Here is an 18076-nt window from a genome sequence, read left to right as displayed (position 1 = left end):
TTCCTCTGCGCTTTCCCTTTCCTTTCTTTTTAAGTTCTTTAACAGCCAGGTTCTTGCAGGTGTATTGATGCAAGTAGTCAAAACTCCGTTTAGATTAGAAATCACCTATGCAGCTTGTTGCAACATTCAAGTTAGTGTAGAATAATTATTTTTTACAGCAATAAACATTAAATTCAGGAGTGTTTCAATAGGATCGAGTAATGATTATATGATATTTTAAAATTAAAACTGATGTTTTTTTAATGATGAAATGTATTCTAGCAAGCTTCAGATAGCAAGCTGGTAGGATTGCCTTCTTTTTCTCTAGGAGACACTATTGCTTTGTAGCACCCCAGTTTCATGAGCACCTAGAACACCAACTAAAGAACCAGGTTAACAGGTTGTTATTTGCAGTGAAGCTGCAATGAAGAACAAACGATTATTTGACACAATTTCTGTTGAAATTGCAAAACTTTGTGGCTACTGTCTGTCAGTGAAATGCATTTTTCTTTTAGAATTCTGAGGTTTGGAGAATGCAGCTCTGCATTGATTTTTATTCTGAGAGAGAAGAACATAGGGGCATAAAAGCTGACTGAAAATCAGCAAAAACATTTCTTTAGCAAGCAATAAGTACACTTCTTCCCATATAATTTCCTATTTCTCCCTTTAACTTCCCTTATTCTCCCTCAAAGTTGTCCTTCCAGTTTTTATCCCATCAATTCTTCTTGCTACTGACTTAGTTTGTCTATTTATTATTTCCAGGCCTAGTGACATTCCTGAACTGGTTCAAAGATCCTGTTGACGTGGAGTAGAATTTTTCTGCTTTGTAGCATAGTGGCAGGCAACGTGAGCTGGGAAAGGATTGAGTGAGCATCTGGAAAAGATTTTGTTCTCAGCAAAAGCTATTGATTTTAATGCTCTTGGCACAGTTTTCAAGTGTTTGGGCATTTGGTGGGCTTGGCTGCTTAAATTTAGGTTATTAGCCATGGTGCAAGTTTGGAATATGTAGCTGAGAATTAGCTTGCTGTCAGATTCACACAAATTGCTATAAAAATTGTGCCACTACATCTATTTAAAAGAGCAGCTAAAAGGTTCAAATGTATTTTTGCAGCTGAAATGGACTGTATGATTACCAGGCTGACATTGTTGTGGAGGAATTCTCAGACTTTTTTTAGTTTAGGAGTTTTTTTTTTTCCCAAGTAAATAAAAGCACACTCCATTGCATGGGGTTTCTTGACTTTATTTACTTTTTTATTAGTTGCCAATATAAAAACTTTATTGGTAGCAATTTAGTTTTGAAATGCCCTTTAATTCCTTAAACTCTCATTGAAGGAAGGAGATAATTTTACAAATATAATGTCCCAGAATATGTGGTAATCAAGCTGTCTCCATTCTTCTATGGCAGTAGCCTTTTTAAAAAGAAAAGCAGTTTAGCCTGCCTACATCCTGCTGTAACTTGAGCACTCTGAAGATCTCCCACAGTCAGCTATTGGGACAACCATCTGGAAATCTTCCTCTGTTTCTTACCTTTCTTTTAGTTGAGTTTACTCACTCTTAGAGTAAATTGAGTCCTAGAGCCAGGAAGGCCTTGCCTTTCCTTTTGCCCTTTTCCATTCAGGGCTCTTACCTGTCTGCAGGTTTTCCATGTGTGCATGTGGCTTTGAGCTAAAGCAGGGTCACCAGAGAGAAAAGCAGCAGCAAAAAGCTGCTTTTGCTGGCCTCTTGTAATCAATTTGGGAGCAAATATAGTCTTTTCTTGCAAGACTTTGCCTGTTTGCCCCCATATCATCTTGGTGCCCTATGGGCATACTGAGCAACTAGCTGGCAAGACTGCACCGCTCTTGGATAATGAAATGTCTTGTCTCCCTCCTTCCTGTGTAATTTTTGTTGAGATAGCTGTAATAAGGCTGATCAGTGGGAAATGAAGGCTTCTAATATAATGGCTTTTTGGAGAACTAGTAAGTGTCAGAGCCTGGCTTGTGTTTCAGATTTACCTGTTATTTTGAGAAAACTCTGCCTTGATGAGAAGGGATTACTTTGCACAGAAACCAGTAAAAAACCTGAATGAAGAAAGAATTCTGAAAAGCATGGGTGTTTGCTGGAGGGAGAGTGTACTTCACTACTGTTCGTTCTTTCATGTGTATATTTTTTTTCCATTGCTGGGAGCTGAGTTGAATTTGCTTTAACTAATCGGCACTCCTTCCTCTATTTTGGTACTGATTTTAAAGCTGCTTCTTTATTATTTTGGTTTTCCTCTTCTCCCTCATTCAGAGGCTGCTTAGTAATTTTATTTGAAAATATTTTTTTCCCCACTTTCTCATTTTCCTCCTCCTTCTGCTGGACTGCTGTTCACTGCATGTGTTTGAATAGCTTATGTAGTTCTGTCAAGAGTTCAGGATGGCTTTTTGTAGGGATTTAAAGTCTCACTGTTATCAGGCAAAAGGTGCAGCTGAGGCATTGGCACAGATATTCTGATGTGCTACCTGGTTGGAAGGCTGAGTCTTGGAGTGGTGGGGAGGCTGTGGATAAGATGATCTGGGAGACTGAAGTCTTTGAGTGATGCCAGAAAGTCAAACACTGCAAAGACTCAACTACATAGTTGACATAATTGGCATGTATTTTGAGTTTTTAGTGCACTTTCTGATAGCAGAGTATCCCTGTGCAAAGCAAGAGATCCTGGAGCAGCTTCTTCCAAAAAGGGTGCTTTTGGTGCCGGCTTGGCTACACTGCTGCTGCCCAAAACCACTGGCAAAGTTTCCAAGTCTAGTAGGTTGTTAGGAGAGAAGAACAATACCTTTGACAGCTGCTGTGATGATGCTTCTGGAAACACTTGTTTTCTAAGCTGGCTTTCCTGCAGATATTAGCAACCAGATGTACAATCCACTGGCTTGCTTGGGAACTTGCTATGCAGTTTCCAGTTGGCTTTTTTGTAATGAAGCTTCAAGTTGTGACTGCTTTTTCAGCTTTGTCTTTTCCTTGCCTTTACTTCCTGTGCATGGGACCAGGTCTTGCCTTTGCTTCTGTTTGAGATGGCAGATTTATTTAGGGTAGATACAAAATTGACTCTGCCTTTAGTGTAGTGCTTGCTCAGGCTCCAGCTTTGTGCACTAACTGGAGGAACTTGAGCGTTTTGCGACAGTTTGTGGAATTTACAAGGCAGTGAATGTCCTCTTGGATTGTGCCAGTCAAAACTCCTGTTGGTCAGTGCTGGCAGCCTGCTCCCTGTTGTCTTGTCATTGCCCACAGGTCCTGTTGCCACTGTGTCTCCAGCCCCCCTCTCCCTCCTGTGACACCAGTCTCTCCAGAAGAGGGGCAGAGCACGTGGATGCTTTCTTGATGTGTGTGCACATTTGTGTGCATTTAAAGTATTAGGATAGTGCTTACCTTAGGAGAAAAAGTGAAGGTGCTAATTGCTAATGAAAGAGTATTTTAACAAGTCTGGCCACAGAATGCTTTTAAGAGTTTGCTATGCTGGTAGGTTCTTATTATCTTGGGGTGACAGACAAGTTTCTGTGAAAGACTTGTTCAAAAATATGGTATGTTACATTTTCAAAACACCAGGTAGACAAGAAAGAAAGCAGTTTGGTGTGCATAAACGTAATTTAATTCAAAATTGCACTCCTTTCAGGCATATGGGAAGTGTCCTCTTGCAGACTCAATGTCACATAATTCATAAATATATGTTGGTAGCCTTTTCTTCTAGAGTGAATCACTCTTATTAGGAATGTCATCTATTTATTACAGTACTCCGTGATTCTGGGCTTCTTCTTTCCTCTCAGCCTTAGTTACTTGGACAAGTTTGCCTTTGTGGGTTTCCAACTTGTATGGGCTCCTTTAGTGCTTGTAAGAAAATTGGTTATTGAGTTAAATCTCATAGTAATGCTGTAGAAGGGCAATTTTATAGAGAATCTTATTTATCTGAAGCTGTTGGAGGGCACTGCACACCATTTAGTTGAAGTAAAAGCTGCTCTGCTTTTATGAAAGAAGTAGCAGCTAAAAAGCCCTATTTAAGTAGTTACAGTGGGAGATATTTTTTCAGAGTGCAAACTTCTGAGGACTGTTGCATTCACTGAAAGGCAGAATAGCTTTTGTAGGTGTTCTGTGCTGGGGATCTTTTAGTACCAGTGCTCATGAGTGTTTTGGGCAGCTCAGTAAATCTGCAGAGAAAGTGAGGTTACTTGATGCAGCTGGCAATGTATTATTTGGCCAGGGAATGAGGCTTCTCCCATATTGTCTTCATGTTGTTACATGATATACTAAGGAAGTCCAAGAAGTATAAACTTTGAAAATCCTTAATCTAATTTTTTTGTTATGTGTGTTTATTGTATACAAGTGGTAACTAAAATGCATAGAATTGAAGAAAAAATAAAACAACTGATTTCTCCTTTAATTTTAAGGCTACTGAAATGAAAAGTCTGGTTTTCCTTTTGGTCCTAAAGGTCCAGACAGGTGTTTTTGCTTGATTGTTTCTGACACACCATTTATGGAACAACTGACATTCCCTGGCCAAAGAGCTTTCAATCTGAAATGGATACAAAATAAAGGGGCGAATGTAACTTGCAAAAAGTTTCAAGTATAGTGAATGCTAACCAAAAAGCATGTTACTCTTGAAAAAAACACAGCAAAGCAACAAATACAAACAATAAAATCCACCACACAACAAGAACGCCACTTCTGGCAAAGGATGTGCTTGGCTGAGCTACCTGAGAAGGAGGACACTGAAGGAAAACTGTAAGGACATAAGAGAAAGGAGTGTGGGCTGTGAGGCAGAAGGGGAAAGGCTCAGTGCAGCACCGCCAGCCAGGACAACTGGGGAAAAGTGTCCAGCCAGAAGGAGTACTGAGGTGTCCCATCAGTGTGGCTGTGCCAGGCAGACACTGTCTCCTGTCAAGTACTTGGAGCTCCTCAGGTGAAGGGTAGGACCTGGCTGTGGTCTGTAGGTGACAACCAGAGTGGTGCTGGGGCCTGTGCAGCAAGCAGCTGTTCTATTGTGACCCCCCTGTTCAGGCATGACCCTCCCGATCTGCACCTTCGTGTCCTTCCCTCGCTGCTGCTCCTGCCTGCCAGAAGCAGCTCCAGCACCTGCTCTTGGCAGGGCTTCCTTCAAGGGCATCTGGGTTTAAGCATCTCTAGCTGGGCTGGGTGGGGACAGCTCCTCTGTGCAATGCTGGGGCTGGAGGAATGGTGTGGGGAGAGGGGGAAGCAGCCTGCAGAGCTCTGATCTTGGCCAGCCCTAGACTGGGACAGGGTGGTTCTGCTGCAGCCCCTCTGACTCGTGTGCAGTTAGCAGGTGTTCATGTCTCCAGAAGCTTTCCTATCTTAAGCCAAGTGTGGGTGCAAGATGCAGCTGCCTTTCCCAGCCCACTGCAGGAGGAGTTCCTGTCAACCTTCTTGTTTGTTTTGTGTTTTTGCAGGTTGTGGGCTGCTCATTGCAGAAAGATACAGCTGAAAAAGGGTTAGCATCTTTCCATTCAATTTATGTCCTGAACTTTTAAGATTCTACTATTGCTTTTTTTGTTTTGGTTGTTTGTGGGGGGGGCTGGTTATTTGTTTTTTTTTACTGTTAGGCCATTATGTATGTTCTGTGGGGAGCTAGAAATTTTAGGGGAATGAAAATGAAAAGCATAAACTCTTGCTTACATGTATTGTAGGGACAAAAGGTACTCTTTGGTTTACATAGCTGGAGGAGCTTTGTATAATTCCATAAAAAGGAAAGGAGGCTGAGTTTACTGTCTTTCCAGTATGGCTTCATTGAAGCACAGGTAAAAATGGTATTAAGGATAGAAGCTCCAGTAAAAAGTGCCTTTTTTTTTTTTTTTGTAAGCCAGTTTAATTTAGAAATAGTTCTCTGAAAAGTTGTTGAGAATAGTTGGGACTTCTGGCAACATAAATAGTTGATCTGTTTGTCTCTCTTTTTTTGTTGCTGATTGCTAACTTGAGCATTTTTATAAATTCATGCAAACCCAAAACAAGCTCAGGAGTATTAACAGCAAACATAAATTATATAGCACCAAATTCTCCTAGCTGCTGTATAGGTAAAGCTCTAGACTTGTCCCTGGTAGTTCCTGTCTTGCCTAGAAGACTTCAGCATTGTCTGTACTGGAAAATTGACTTGGGAAAGCACAGTGGTATAGTAATAATAATAATGATAATAATGGAATTACATTGCCAGTGGTACCTGTTTGAAAGTTGACTGTTGTTCCCCATTAAAATTGCTTTCAGTATTTAAGCAAATTTACTTTGCTGAATAATATCAGTGCTATTCCAAAACACGTTCAGACAGGAAATGATACCATTGTAGTTTCGTTTCTCAATCTTCCACATAAACAGCTTTCAGCTTTCAGTACTCAAAGCAGCTGAGCAGTGGCAGAATGAGGTGCACTAGGAAGGCAGCTAATGGTGTGAAACCCCTCACTAATGTTACAGTTCTGGTTTTGTGTCTTTTGGGTTTTCAGCCCCACTTGTTGTGGGTTTGGGTTTTTTGTTCTTATTTGGGCTTTCTTAGTTAAATGACTAAAAGGGAATTTCTGCCTTAGAGTGAGGGGAACTGTATGTTGTTTGTCTGCAACTTTCAACTTTACAAAATGTTGCTATTTTTATTCAGATGGGTCATCGAATCACGTTTACAACTATCAGCCATGTGATCACCCACGTCAGCCTTGTGATAGCTCATGCCCATGTGTAATTGCTCAAAACTTCTGTGAGAAGTTTTGTCAGTGCAGCTCAGAATGTAAGTAAAACATTTAAAAGTTATCTATAAACTTCTCTCACTGTCCTACCATCGAGCTCTATACTACCAGTCTGTCTGTGCTGCAGGCAGTTAAAGGAGCAGCAAATTGTGTCCAACAGTGTGAGCATGCTCACTTTAATTTGGCCATTGCATGAAGTCAGAAGCAGCCTTCAGACCTAAAATTGAGGAAGAGTTATTAAAATCAGGGAAGGAAAGAATTTGCAGTACTCCTGAATGTCCTATGCGGGTATCAGTGGCTGTGTTACCAATATTCTGATACACTATAATCTGCAGAGTCTTAATCTTACGCTGTATTTTTTCATATTTGCTGTTTTTCTTTTCCACACATTCCCTTGTAGGCCAAAATCGTTTTCCTGGGTGTCGTTGTAAAGCACAGTGCAACACCAAGCAGTGCCCCTGTTACCTGGCTGTCCGTGAGTGTGACCCTGACCTCTGCCTGACCTGTGGAGCAGCTGACCACTGGGACAGCAAAAATGTTTCTTGCAAGAACTGCAGCATTCAGAGAGGATCCAAAAAAGTATGTCCAGAGTTATACAACTGCAGGCCTGTTGCCTGGGTTCTTATATTTTCAAGCCAGAGAATGGAATTTCTTTGCCGTCAAACTGGAAAAGAAAACAGAAAAACCCAAACCCACAAAACAGCAAGGAAAGGAGTCGTCACTTGTTAGCTTGCTCATGTGCTGCTGTTAAGTCTATCTACGTTTTGTCATGTACCAATTAGTGTTTGCTGCGCAGCAGAGCAGCAGAATATCTCCTTTTCCCTGTTCAGGCTTTGCTTCTTAATTGCAAATAGGCTGCTGTTTTAAAGAGCTCAGCAGTCTTTCCCCAGATCAGCATGAAGAAGTTTATCCCAGAGTTTGTTTCTTCAGTTGTTGATTCTAAGGTATAAACTTGTATACAGTATACTAAAGTCTTGAAAGCCCATTCAGTTCTGGCAAGTCAATAAATCGATAAGCCAAAGTTTATTTCTACTCTGGAATGTCTTCTCACAAAATAGTTGATTACTGAGCTAATGAGTAGTGGGCTCCTGTCTGCAGACCTTTTGAGGTTGAAGTCTTTAGTAAATGACTTTTTATGTAACCCCCTCATTTCAAGGTGTCTTGGGGTGGTTAAACAAAAATTTTTAGTAGTTTTCAAATATTTGGTCATTTTTCTTTTACATACATCTTCTGATCCACAAGCTGTAATTTTAGTGTGTATTTGATCATTAGAAGACTCTGGATTTGTCTGCATTCCTGGAGTCCCAACATATACATTTAACTAAGTGATACAAAACAAAATGGAAAAAAACCTGCACTCAAATCTAAGCCAGGCATATCAAAACTTGTTGGTTTTTCTATTCCACAGCACTTACTATTGGCACCTTCAGATGTGGCAGGCTGGGGAATTTTTATCAAAGATCCTGTACAGAAAAATGAATTCATCTCTGAATACTGTGGTGAGGTAAGGATGGAGAACTCTGGATATGAGCTTAGTTGGTGAAGTTATGCACTGACAGGGACTGACCATAGGTGCCATTGTCTGTGACCTGGTACCATGTTCAGACAGAGCCATGTGGCTGCCTCAGTGTCACAGGCTGTTACACAATTGAAATGTCACAAAAATTTTGAAACAGGTTCTTGTGAGAAGGAGAGGCTGGAATGTCCTTTTTATCTCAGACGGAATTTCAGTTCAGACATGCTTGGAATTTGGTGGCAAATTATTTAGTATAGTACTGAAAGTCAGTAGGAGCTTTTGCTAAGCTGTATTCTGCAGCAATAAAACCCTGAGTCCGGTATGCAGCCCTGATTTTGAGAGGAGAAGCAATTCTTGCTTTTCTTCTGTGCTGAAAGAGTTTTTGTATGCTAAAAGCAAAGCATGGATGTTTGCTAAGTGCAGAATGCTTGCTGAAAACAACACTTTGTTTGGGAATACTTTGAATCCTAGAGAATAAAAAACTCCCACCTGTCTTTCAAAAGGCTGGGGAGGGGTTGACATTAAGCTGCTGTGGTTACATAATGGAGGAGTGCTTCTCTCTTTTACAAGTGGTGTTTCTTTCAGATTATCTCTCAGGATGAGGCAGACAGAAGAGGAAAAGTGTACGACAAATACATGTGCAGCTTTCTGTTTAACTTGAATAATGGTATGTATGCATCAGTTGCAACCCTTGGCAGCATAAGTAAAGTATGTATGCTTGGCATTTTATTCAGCCTTGTTCTTCTGCAGACAGCAGGTAACAATGAGAATTTATTTCCACACATCTTTCTGTATCAGTGTGTGGATTCATCCTGCTGATAGTTAGTCTTTGGGATTTTTTCTCTAAATGCTAGTCAGCTAGATGTAGTGATGAGCCTATTGTACAAGAGGAGTAGAACTTCATGGAGTAAAATTATGTGCAGACATTAAGTAGACTAAAGAATGTAAAAGGTGTTGTCTGAAGTAATTTTACTGACTTAAATAATCAGTAATTTATGATGGTAATTGTGTTGGGGGAAAAAAGCCACATGTGGTATGTAACTACTGCCACTTGAAAAATACAGACTGCACTGTGTCAAGCATAAAATACTGGAAAATAGTTGAAATGGGGAAAAAAAACCTGCTGCTTTATGTCAGTGTTGACTTAGCATACTTATGGAGTTTGTCCTTGTGGAATAAAGGTAGAGAAGCTTCAGTGAGAAGCCAAGGTGGTGCCACTGTGGCAGGGGTAAAGGAAAAGCACCGTGTGGAACAGCAGAGTTCAGCTGTTGTAGGGTGGTTGGCCAGCTCTTCCATGGGGGAAGCTGTGTAGTTATCTTCTCCAGCTGCTAAGATCCAAGCACACTAGGTGTTAAACTGAAAAATGTGTTTGTAGGCGACCCATCCAACACTTGTGGAGTTTGTTGTATTTTTCTGTCCCCCTAGATTTTGTGGTTGATGCAACACGCAAGGGCAACAAAATTAGATTTGCAAACCATTCAGTAAATCCCAACTGCTATGCAAAAGGTAAGTTTCACATTTACTTCCTTTTCATCAATGTATGAAATAATGTGAGATATTTCTTTACTATGCATTTTATCAGTATTTGTGCTAACATAGCTAATTTCTTTTACAACAGTTATGATGGTTAATGGTGATCACAGAATAGGAATATTTGCTAAAAGAGCCATTCAGACTGGTGAAGAACTGTTCTTTGACTACAGGTGGGTAGATGGTTTCAGTTGGGATTAGCTTTCAGTATCTGCACAGCTCAGAGTTAATTCCTGTGCCTGCCTGGCCCCGGCAACCTCAGGTCTCCACAGCTGAGAAGCAGCACTCCCCACACTGCTTTTGTCAAGCCAGATGCCATAGCAAGACTGATTTGAGCAATGCAGCTGGTTAAGAGCCTGCAAACTTGGAAAAGCAGCTAGCTAGAGCAAAGTGTAGTGACAAATGGGGACTGACTTTCTCTGGTTGGGTTACCTTGGTAGCAATACAAGTTAACTCCCCCATCATTCAGAAATAGGCAAGAATTTCAGAGAATGACATTTCAGAATTCCTACAAATGCTTGCTAAGAATGTGTCCTTACTGTCCCCTACAATCATCTTACTTGGCAAAAAGTAAGCTGTCCAGTGGCAATACTGTGTAGGACAACCTGGAGAAATGCAGTTGCTTTCCAGTACTGAACATGAACTTCAGGACTGTGAGAGTCAAGATGAAAAAGTATGGAATTTTAGTGATTTGTCTCCTTTGATCAAACACCTCTGAAAGTAGTTTCTTGTGTTATGCATCTGCAGCAGTGTTATGCATCTGCAAATTCACACAAGGAGACACCCCAGCTGGTGAGGAAATAATGGGAAATCTAAGTATAAGAGATCTAAGTATAAGAGTATTCCAGGCTGTGGTGCCATTCTGTCAGAACAATGAAGCTGAAATGTTCCATGATACTGGCTTTTTGTGATTTTTTTTTTTAATTTCAGATATAGCCAAGCTGATGCCCTTAAGTATGTGGGCATTGAAAGAGAAATGGAAATCCCTTGACACCAGCTACCTCTTCTTTTAAACAAACAGCTGCCTTATCTTCAGGAATTTCTAGTACTGTGGGCAATTTTAGAAAAATACAAATGATGCAATTTGAAATTCTGTATTTGCAAAGTACTGTAACAGTAATTTATAGTAACAAATTTAAAAAAAACCCAACTTTTTATTGCCTTCTCACCAGCTGCAAAGTGTTTTGTACCTAGGAACTTTTGCAATAATGTGGTGTGGTACATTTTTCAACCTTGAATAAAGGATACTTGAACTTCTTCATTTTTACTGGAATTGAGTTGGAATTTTGTGTCAGTCCCTTGAGAAAGCAACTTGAATTTAACCTGTAACTTCTGAGCAAAGGCAGCTCCATATTTGTCTCCTTCTGTTACTCTGGGCCAGGTTTAAGATCAGTGTGAAGATGGAAACAGTGTGGATGCCAGTCAGGTGATTGGTATTGCAGTGCCTAAGTGAGACAGGGTGTCTTGCAGCTTCTCAGCTCCCTTGGCTGCAGATACATCCACATTCTCTGGAGGAATGGCTGCAGCCCAGAAACTCCTGTAATTGCCAGAGTAGCTGTGATTTCTGTAACAAACACTACTTTCAAGACAAAGCTGTGGTACAAGGTGCCCTCACTGTGGCTTCTCTGAAGGACCAAACTGAATGATAAATACAACAGTTAACTACACCTGTGTTAAAAAGTTAAGAGATGCAGAAGAGAAATGCACAGTTTTCATCCAAAAACATTTAGCCTGCAGCTAAATGTCTACCACATTTATTTCCTTTTGCAGCTAAATGTCTACCACATTTATTTCGTACCTGCCAGTGGATGTGAACTCTAGCTTGTGATGTAGAACAAAATGCTCAGGTCAAACCAGCTGGAGTGGGAGGGCAGGCACAGAGTGGCATTGTTGTTACACTGAGTCCATGAAATCCTGTCCATGGTGACCAGTTACCTGCTGCACTGAGGGGGCTCCAAGCCTGGGGCTGAGTTCAGCTCTTCTGCTTTCACACTCCATGTACTGCAGGCAGCTGCCACATGCCCTCCACCTTGGTGGTGGCCCAAGCGAGAACTAAGAGCTCATGAGGAAAAGAACAGTCCAAAAGTATAAGCCTGATTTTCTCCCTCCTCAGGTAGAGCACAGCTCGTGGTCTGAAGGATGCACAGTACACAAAGCATTGCTTTAACCAGCCAAGGGCTTTGAAAGGCAGCTCAGAGCAGGTGATTTCTGACCTTCCAACTAAGGAAGGAGTTCAGGCTGCTTCTTTGTCATCATAGCACACAGATCCTGCTAAAGAAATCTATTAGCCCTGAACTTTCTGCAAGAAGGTTTTACAAAAACAAAACAGCGTCTTAGGGAAAAAAAATAATTAAGAGGCATCACTAGTTCCATTCTTCTAAATTTCCAAAAGCAACTTTGAGCAGCAAGATGCTTCTATTGCCCCTAATGGCAGTCTTTAGCTCTTTCAGGACAGAAATAGCAAGCGTACAAAATCTCAAGTGCAGATGACACCCCTCTCTTCTAGTACTGCTCAGGTTTTTTTTAACCCAGAGTTCAACTGTAACCATTTCCCTCGAGAGAGAAACATTAGCAACACAAAACCTGGCTCCTTTCCTGCAAGAAGAAACTGAGCAAAATCACAGTTTGCATAAAGGGTAAAATGGCTACAGAAGTTAAGTTCTTTTCAGGATCAAGATTAGAAAATATAGATTACCAATAGTGAGACCTGTAAGGATGGCAGCATTTTGCTTGTAGCATATGGAACGCCAATACTCATTTCATAAAATGTTGTGAGAAGAATGGAATGAGCCCTGGTCAATCAAGGTATGTGTAGTAACACTTTAAAGTATTTTAATTCCCATCACAGGTTGCATTTAATGGGAATTGTTCTTCAGGAAAACACTCAATTTTCTGCTCCACTCCAGTCAAAGAAATGGGCAGCCCTAAACCTCCTTTATTCTAGGCAGCATTTATGCAAGCGTGATGCACTTTATAGCACAATGAGCAATATTAAAACCAGCTCCAAGTTCAGATGACCAAGCACTGTCCACAAATATTTTGAGCATTTTCTGTTCTGCATATCTTGTGAAATCATCACAAATTTCTTTTATTTTCAAAGTGCAGACATTTCCTCTTCAAAAAGAAGTAACATGCACAGATAATGATAGATGACAGTATCTTCAGAGAACAAAATGTTCTTAAAGCACCAGAAAATGGGGAGGAAAAGCAAAACGAATTTCTAATAGCTTTCATAACCATTATACCTTTTATTTACATTTAGAAAGATAAGTCATGAAACTTAAAACAATAAAACCAAATGCAACTTGTACAGAAATCTTTTAAATTTTTTTTATTATTTATCACACATTAAAAAATGAAACACACTATACAAATGGTTTTTCATAGCAGATTACACATGGGTCCATTCAGACTCGCTCTCCAAGTGCTGCCAACATGTATAAGTGCTGCCTGTGATGGCAGCTGTTTATCATATAGCCAATGTATTGATTTAAATGCAGTAGCATGCAACCCTTAAATGAGAAGGGTCTGATTCCTTTCTGTTCTTAAATTAGGTTAAATGGCATTGGTGTCCATATTTACATACTTGAAATGTATCAATCCTGAGCAGTTCTGATGTAAATCTGAGACTGGCTGATGGAGTCCTGGTCTCAGTCATTAAAAAGGGAGGTCCAAATGGCAGCAGGGTGGCTGCTATGAAGTTCTGTCGCTTTCATTCTTCCCATCACATACCTACTTGCCAAGTGTCACACAGTCAGGTCATTGCTAATAAAAATGCTAAGCCAAGTAACTGTAGGTGTCCTTCTCACCATCTACACGTTCCAAATACTCCTTCTCAATGAGGATGTCGATGCATTTCTGTGGGAGGAACAGAACAGAGGTAAGCTGTGGGACACAGGCATAAAAGCCCTCTCTGGGGTTGCTCCAAACTTTGATTTTGACCCCCCAAGGGAGTTCCCTGGCAAACAGAGGACGGGAATAGGCAAAGGACACAAACCACAGCAGTTCACTCTCCTCTTTCTGACCACATCCAAGCAGAAGGCTTTGCTAATCCACTAAACTGAATTGCACTTACTGGATGCCATTCCAGGGCTGTGACTGGGAGATCATCAGTATGCTGAGCAACTTCATAGTAAGACAGCAAATAAAGAATTACACCAAGATGCAGAGAGCTTATGTAAGGTCATGAAAGAGCAGCAGCGAGGGGCTCTCTGTGTAACTGCCCTGGTGCCAGTTTATGCAACTGCTCTCACTGCCTGTCCTTTGCCTCACCTACCCCCTGGTTGTGGATATAAAAACTGCTGGTGAGCTCACTTAAACAAACTGAGCAAGAAATTAATAAACATAAATTAATAATTAATATAATCAATATAATTATGAGTAAATAATTAAATACAATGCCCCCTTCCCCAATGTTTTTACTGTAAAGGAAAGCAGGAAACTGTTTTATTGAGCCAACCCCAAGGCTGACTGCTGTCCCACAACTGGGAGAGCAGGAACAAAAGGTAAGCCTGGATCAAGAGCTATGGTAAGCTGACTGATGTAAAAAGATGCAATCCGGCTACTATTTTACCACCACTGCCAACAATGCAAAACATGGATATTGCCCAAAGAGAAATGCAGTACTTCCGGTTAAAATATTTCCTACCTGCAACTCAAAAAAATCTGTCTTTGCCCATCCCATCTCCTTAGCTTTCCTTTTTAATTCAGAAGCATGTGTTTTGTCTGTATAACCACCTCACCTCCCGGAATCCAGGTTCAGAGATGTGGGTCTCACATACCTTAATTACAGGAACTCGTGGCTTGAACCTTGAGGACAGCTGTGTTAGCACTTCTCCAAGCAGTTGCTGGTGTTTTAGAACCTTCCTCATTTTCATGATTCTCACAATAGCAGCCTGCACAGCAAAGTTGGGAAGGTGTGTTTAGGAGCAAAGTACCTGTCCCTCTGTGTAAAGCCATTTAACTCCCATAGATCATGTCTGCCCCTGCAGAAGTACCATCACCACCAACTCGAGCACCAGATGGGAGAAGCTTTGCCCACGAGTGTCAGCTACTCACACAGACTTCAAGAACTCAGAGTCTCCACAGCACACAGTCATCAAAAGTGGTTTTGACACATGAATTTTTAGAACTGTGCTTACAGTCAATCAGTCATAATAATAATAGCACAAACTGGTAACAAGAGCCACACAAAACTGCTTGTGTAGCAAAAAGCCTTCTTTATATATTTAACCTTACTGTGACACTGTCTTAGTGGTACATCTGTATTTCCTTCCCCTGCCTCTCAAGTGGATTCCAAATGAACTGATATAAAACCACTGTTGATTTCATACTACCTGGGTATTACTATTTTTTTATTATTCAGTTTTCACCCAGGACAAGGTCTGGTGAATATGTATCCAAGGAACCCAAACACTCATCAACATCAGGTTAGAACAATGTGCATGAACACATCCTGTCTGTAGAAGTGCCTTCCTTCAGTTTCTACTACAGACTCAAATCACCTTTAAAGAATATTTAAAACACATTTTTTGAACTCTAATGTACTTAGAGCATGTTGTCTTCTAATAAAAGTTAGGAAAACCCTACAGTAAGCTTCATTAAATGATTACAAAGATGTGATTCTGAGTTCATGACAGCATTCTGCAATAAAACTCACCTGAATCAGTAGTTTCCTGTCTTCCTCTATATTTTTGTGTGTAGTTTCTTGCTCCTGCTTCTGTTCAGTTTTCATTGGCACATTGATGTTTACCCTTAATTTTTTGCTGTAAAGAAAAGCAGAAGTTAATGAACAATTAGACTGTTCAAAAACCTAAGAAACACAGAAAAAACTCCAAACAAAACCCAACTCCAAAATAAAAGCCACAGCACCGTAATTACTTTACAACAATACAGGACTTTGGTTCTTCTGAAAACTTTAGATGCTCTTATTCAAGTTAAAAAAGACTTAAAGTAAAAAAAAAGAGTGCCCACAACCAAACAATGAAACAAAATACCTTTCTGGTGGGTCTCTGTGTATCTCACAGCTTAGTGAGACACAATCCATTACAGTGATCTGTGTAACTAGCACTGTACAGTTACACTGTATTCAAAATATTTCTGTGTGTAGTAAGAAGCTTGGAGTCAGTCAAAGGGACGAAGGAAGTCAATGGAAACAGCATCACCTTTCTGATTTACAGACTGGATTCTGACCATAATGTGGAGAAATCTGTTTGTTCTGTGGAACTGGGCTCTGCCTTTCTTTCACATGCTCCCTGGCACTGACAGCTGTGCTCAGGTGAGCCCACTGCCACACGTGGCCACTCAAGACAAGGTCCTGTGTCACAAGTGGGGAGCAAACCTCAGCATCAGAGCACCACGGAGCACAGGGCTCTGCTCAGCCTGTCAGCTGCACTGTTATTTATTTAGCACAGTGCTCTCCATCATAAATTGGGAACCAGCTGCTGCACAATGCAGCAACACTGAGCTGTTTCCATCACTGCATTAATGCAACAGACCATGAATTCTCAAACCTTTAATTTGGTAAAGGGGGATAGAAAGCAGATAAAGGGTGAGGTATAAGGAAAGGTTTTAAAATGTTTCTTTCACCTGAGATCTTATCTTCAGGAAGCACTGAACTCCTCACTGAATTTATGTGTGTTTATATCTATGCTCTGGTAAGCATGATAAGAAGTACCACAGTGCTGTAAACAGCTTAAAATACACAGCTGTTTAAAGTAAGTAATAAAACCTACTGAAAATTGTGTTTATTAAGTCTTCAAATCACTGTATACACCGTGGTTATAAAACAAGCCTGATCTTCTCATGTTAGCAGTAGTGGATGAACATTTATGCCTTTGACCTTTGCTGGTCACTGGACACTACTGTAACCTTATAAAATATCATGGATTTGCTGAGTGCTTGTGAGTAACACCTTTGCAAAATGTCAGCACTTGAATAAATTGTTCAAGAATTAGACAAGAATCGAGGAACAAAAAGGACATATGAAAATACATGAGGCCTTGACTTTATTTTATGACTTAATGACAAAGTCAAAGCCTAAGAGCTGAAATCACACTCATCCCCCATCACTCATGAACCCTTTCCCTTAATGCTGGTACATATTGGATCTACATTGGAATTGGCACTTGAACCCCAAAGTTTACATCCCAATTATATTAGGTTTCACCCAGATTTTGAAAGCAGAGGATGCTACCCATTACATCTAAGTGATGCATGCTGCTTACTTTTTGTAACCAAGATACAGTTTTATTAAAGTATCTGGTTTTAACTCCACTTCATCAACATTTGCATTTTCATCTTCCAAAACCTGCAATAAATAAACAAACAAATAAATAAACATATAAATAGTCTAACATGTGTCACTGTATGTTAAGGTCATAACAAAGCAAGAGCACTTACAAGCAATTTTGATTTCAATAGTATCTGTAGAACTTGTGCCAAGATATCCTACAAAATTATAGAAAACATTATCAGTACAGATAGCACCTTTGTCTAACTTAAAAACTTGAACAAGAATGAACATATTTAGACTAAGAACTAATGAGTGCAGAACATTGCAAAGTGAGGGGACAGGAAAAAGCAGTAAAAACCAAGTGCACAGAAATAAAACAATGTCCTTTTTGGGTGTTATGACGTATCTCCCTTGTGGTTGGTCAAATATCATAAAGTTCTTGAGCAATACTAATTCCAAACAAGAGATCTTTCCAGTTGCTGCTTTAGAAACTATTTTGAAAGCAGATTTATATGCCTAAGAAATAATTTTTCCCAAACCATGCAAATATATATAACATGGCAAGCTTAAACTTCAGAAAGCAAGCACTCTCTGCTTTCTGATTAACATCTTTTTGTTTTAACAGGGATCAGCTCTGGCTCCTGTTGCTGGCTGCTCACCCAGAAGGCTACTGGCAATATTCTGTGCAGGCCTGCAATGCTGCTTTTTTACCACAGTCTGTAACAAATGGCAACCCCCTAAGACTTCGGAGTTTGTTGTAATCCACCAGCAACAATAATTTCTAGGTAGGCATTTCTAGAAGTAAAGATCCCACTGAATAAGAATACCTAACTTTCCAGAAGTCAGAGCAGACTTGATTCAAACCTACTGCTAAAGGTCAGATAAATGTCAAATTGTGGGCCATAAAGCCTGCTTGGGAAGAAAAGGAGGGAACCTTTTCCACAGGAGAGAGTTGGCCAATGAACTGCAGATTTACTATGTTCATGTAAAAAAGCCTTGAGATATAAAAGAATGACAGATGCATCGATCAATCATTTAGGGAAAATGCTGGTTTTGCTAGAATGTTGTCTTTCAACATTAAAATGTATGCATTGAAACACTGAAAATTTCTACCCAGAGCTCAGCAGG

General features: G+C 40.2%; 2 protein-coding genes across 6 annotated transcripts in view; one reads left to right on the top strand and one right to left on the bottom strand.

Moving 5' to 3' along the window:
• Window positions 1-10981, top strand: part of EZH2 (enhancer of zeste 2 polycomb repressive complex 2 subunit) — a 29750-nt gene extending 18769 nt beyond the window's left edge. For all 5 annotated transcript variants that reach the window (XM_031059566.1, XM_031059567.1, XM_031059565.1 and 2 more), the window contains exons 12-19: window positions 5394-5434; window positions 6584-6709; window positions 7069-7247; window positions 8077-8172; window positions 8770-8851; window positions 9610-9690; window positions 9803-9887; window positions 10645-10981. In XM_031059566.1, the coding sequence (XP_030915426.1) occupies window positions 5394-5434; window positions 6584-6709; window positions 7069-7247; window positions 8077-8172; window positions 8770-8851; window positions 9610-9690; window positions 9803-9887; window positions 10645-10705 (751 nt within the window). In that variant the 3' untranslated portion in view covers window positions 10706-10981. The remainder of the gene's footprint in view (window positions 1-5393; window positions 5435-6583; window positions 6710-7068; window positions 7248-8076; window positions 8173-8769; window positions 8852-9609; window positions 9691-9802; window positions 9888-10644) is intronic.
• Window positions 10982-12938: 1957 nt separating this feature from the next.
• Window positions 12939-18076, bottom strand: part of CUL1 (cullin 1) — a 37344-nt gene continuing 32206 nt past the window's right edge. The window contains exons 17-21 of the mRNA XM_005424151.2: window positions 17116-17163; window positions 16941-17023; window positions 15374-15479; window positions 14496-14609; window positions 12939-13572 (exon numbers count right to left, since the gene is read on the bottom strand). Of these exons, the coding sequence (XP_005424208.1) occupies window positions 13492-13572; window positions 14496-14609; window positions 15374-15479; window positions 16941-17023; window positions 17116-17163 (432 nt within the window). The 3' untranslated portion in view covers window positions 12939-13491. The remainder of the gene's footprint in view (window positions 13573-14495; window positions 14610-15373; window positions 15480-16940; window positions 17024-17115; window positions 17164-18076) is intronic.

Source organism: Geospiza fortis, unplaced genomic scaffold (assembly GCF_000277835.1).
Source record: "Geospiza fortis unplaced genomic scaffold, GeoFor_1.0 scaffold120, whole genome shotgun sequence".
In the NCBI taxonomy this organism is placed as follows: Eukaryota; Metazoa; Chordata; class Aves; order Passeriformes; family Thraupidae; genus Geospiza; species Geospiza fortis.
Note: the sequence above shows the minus strand (reverse complement) of the source record. Positions and strands in the feature narration are given on the sequence as shown.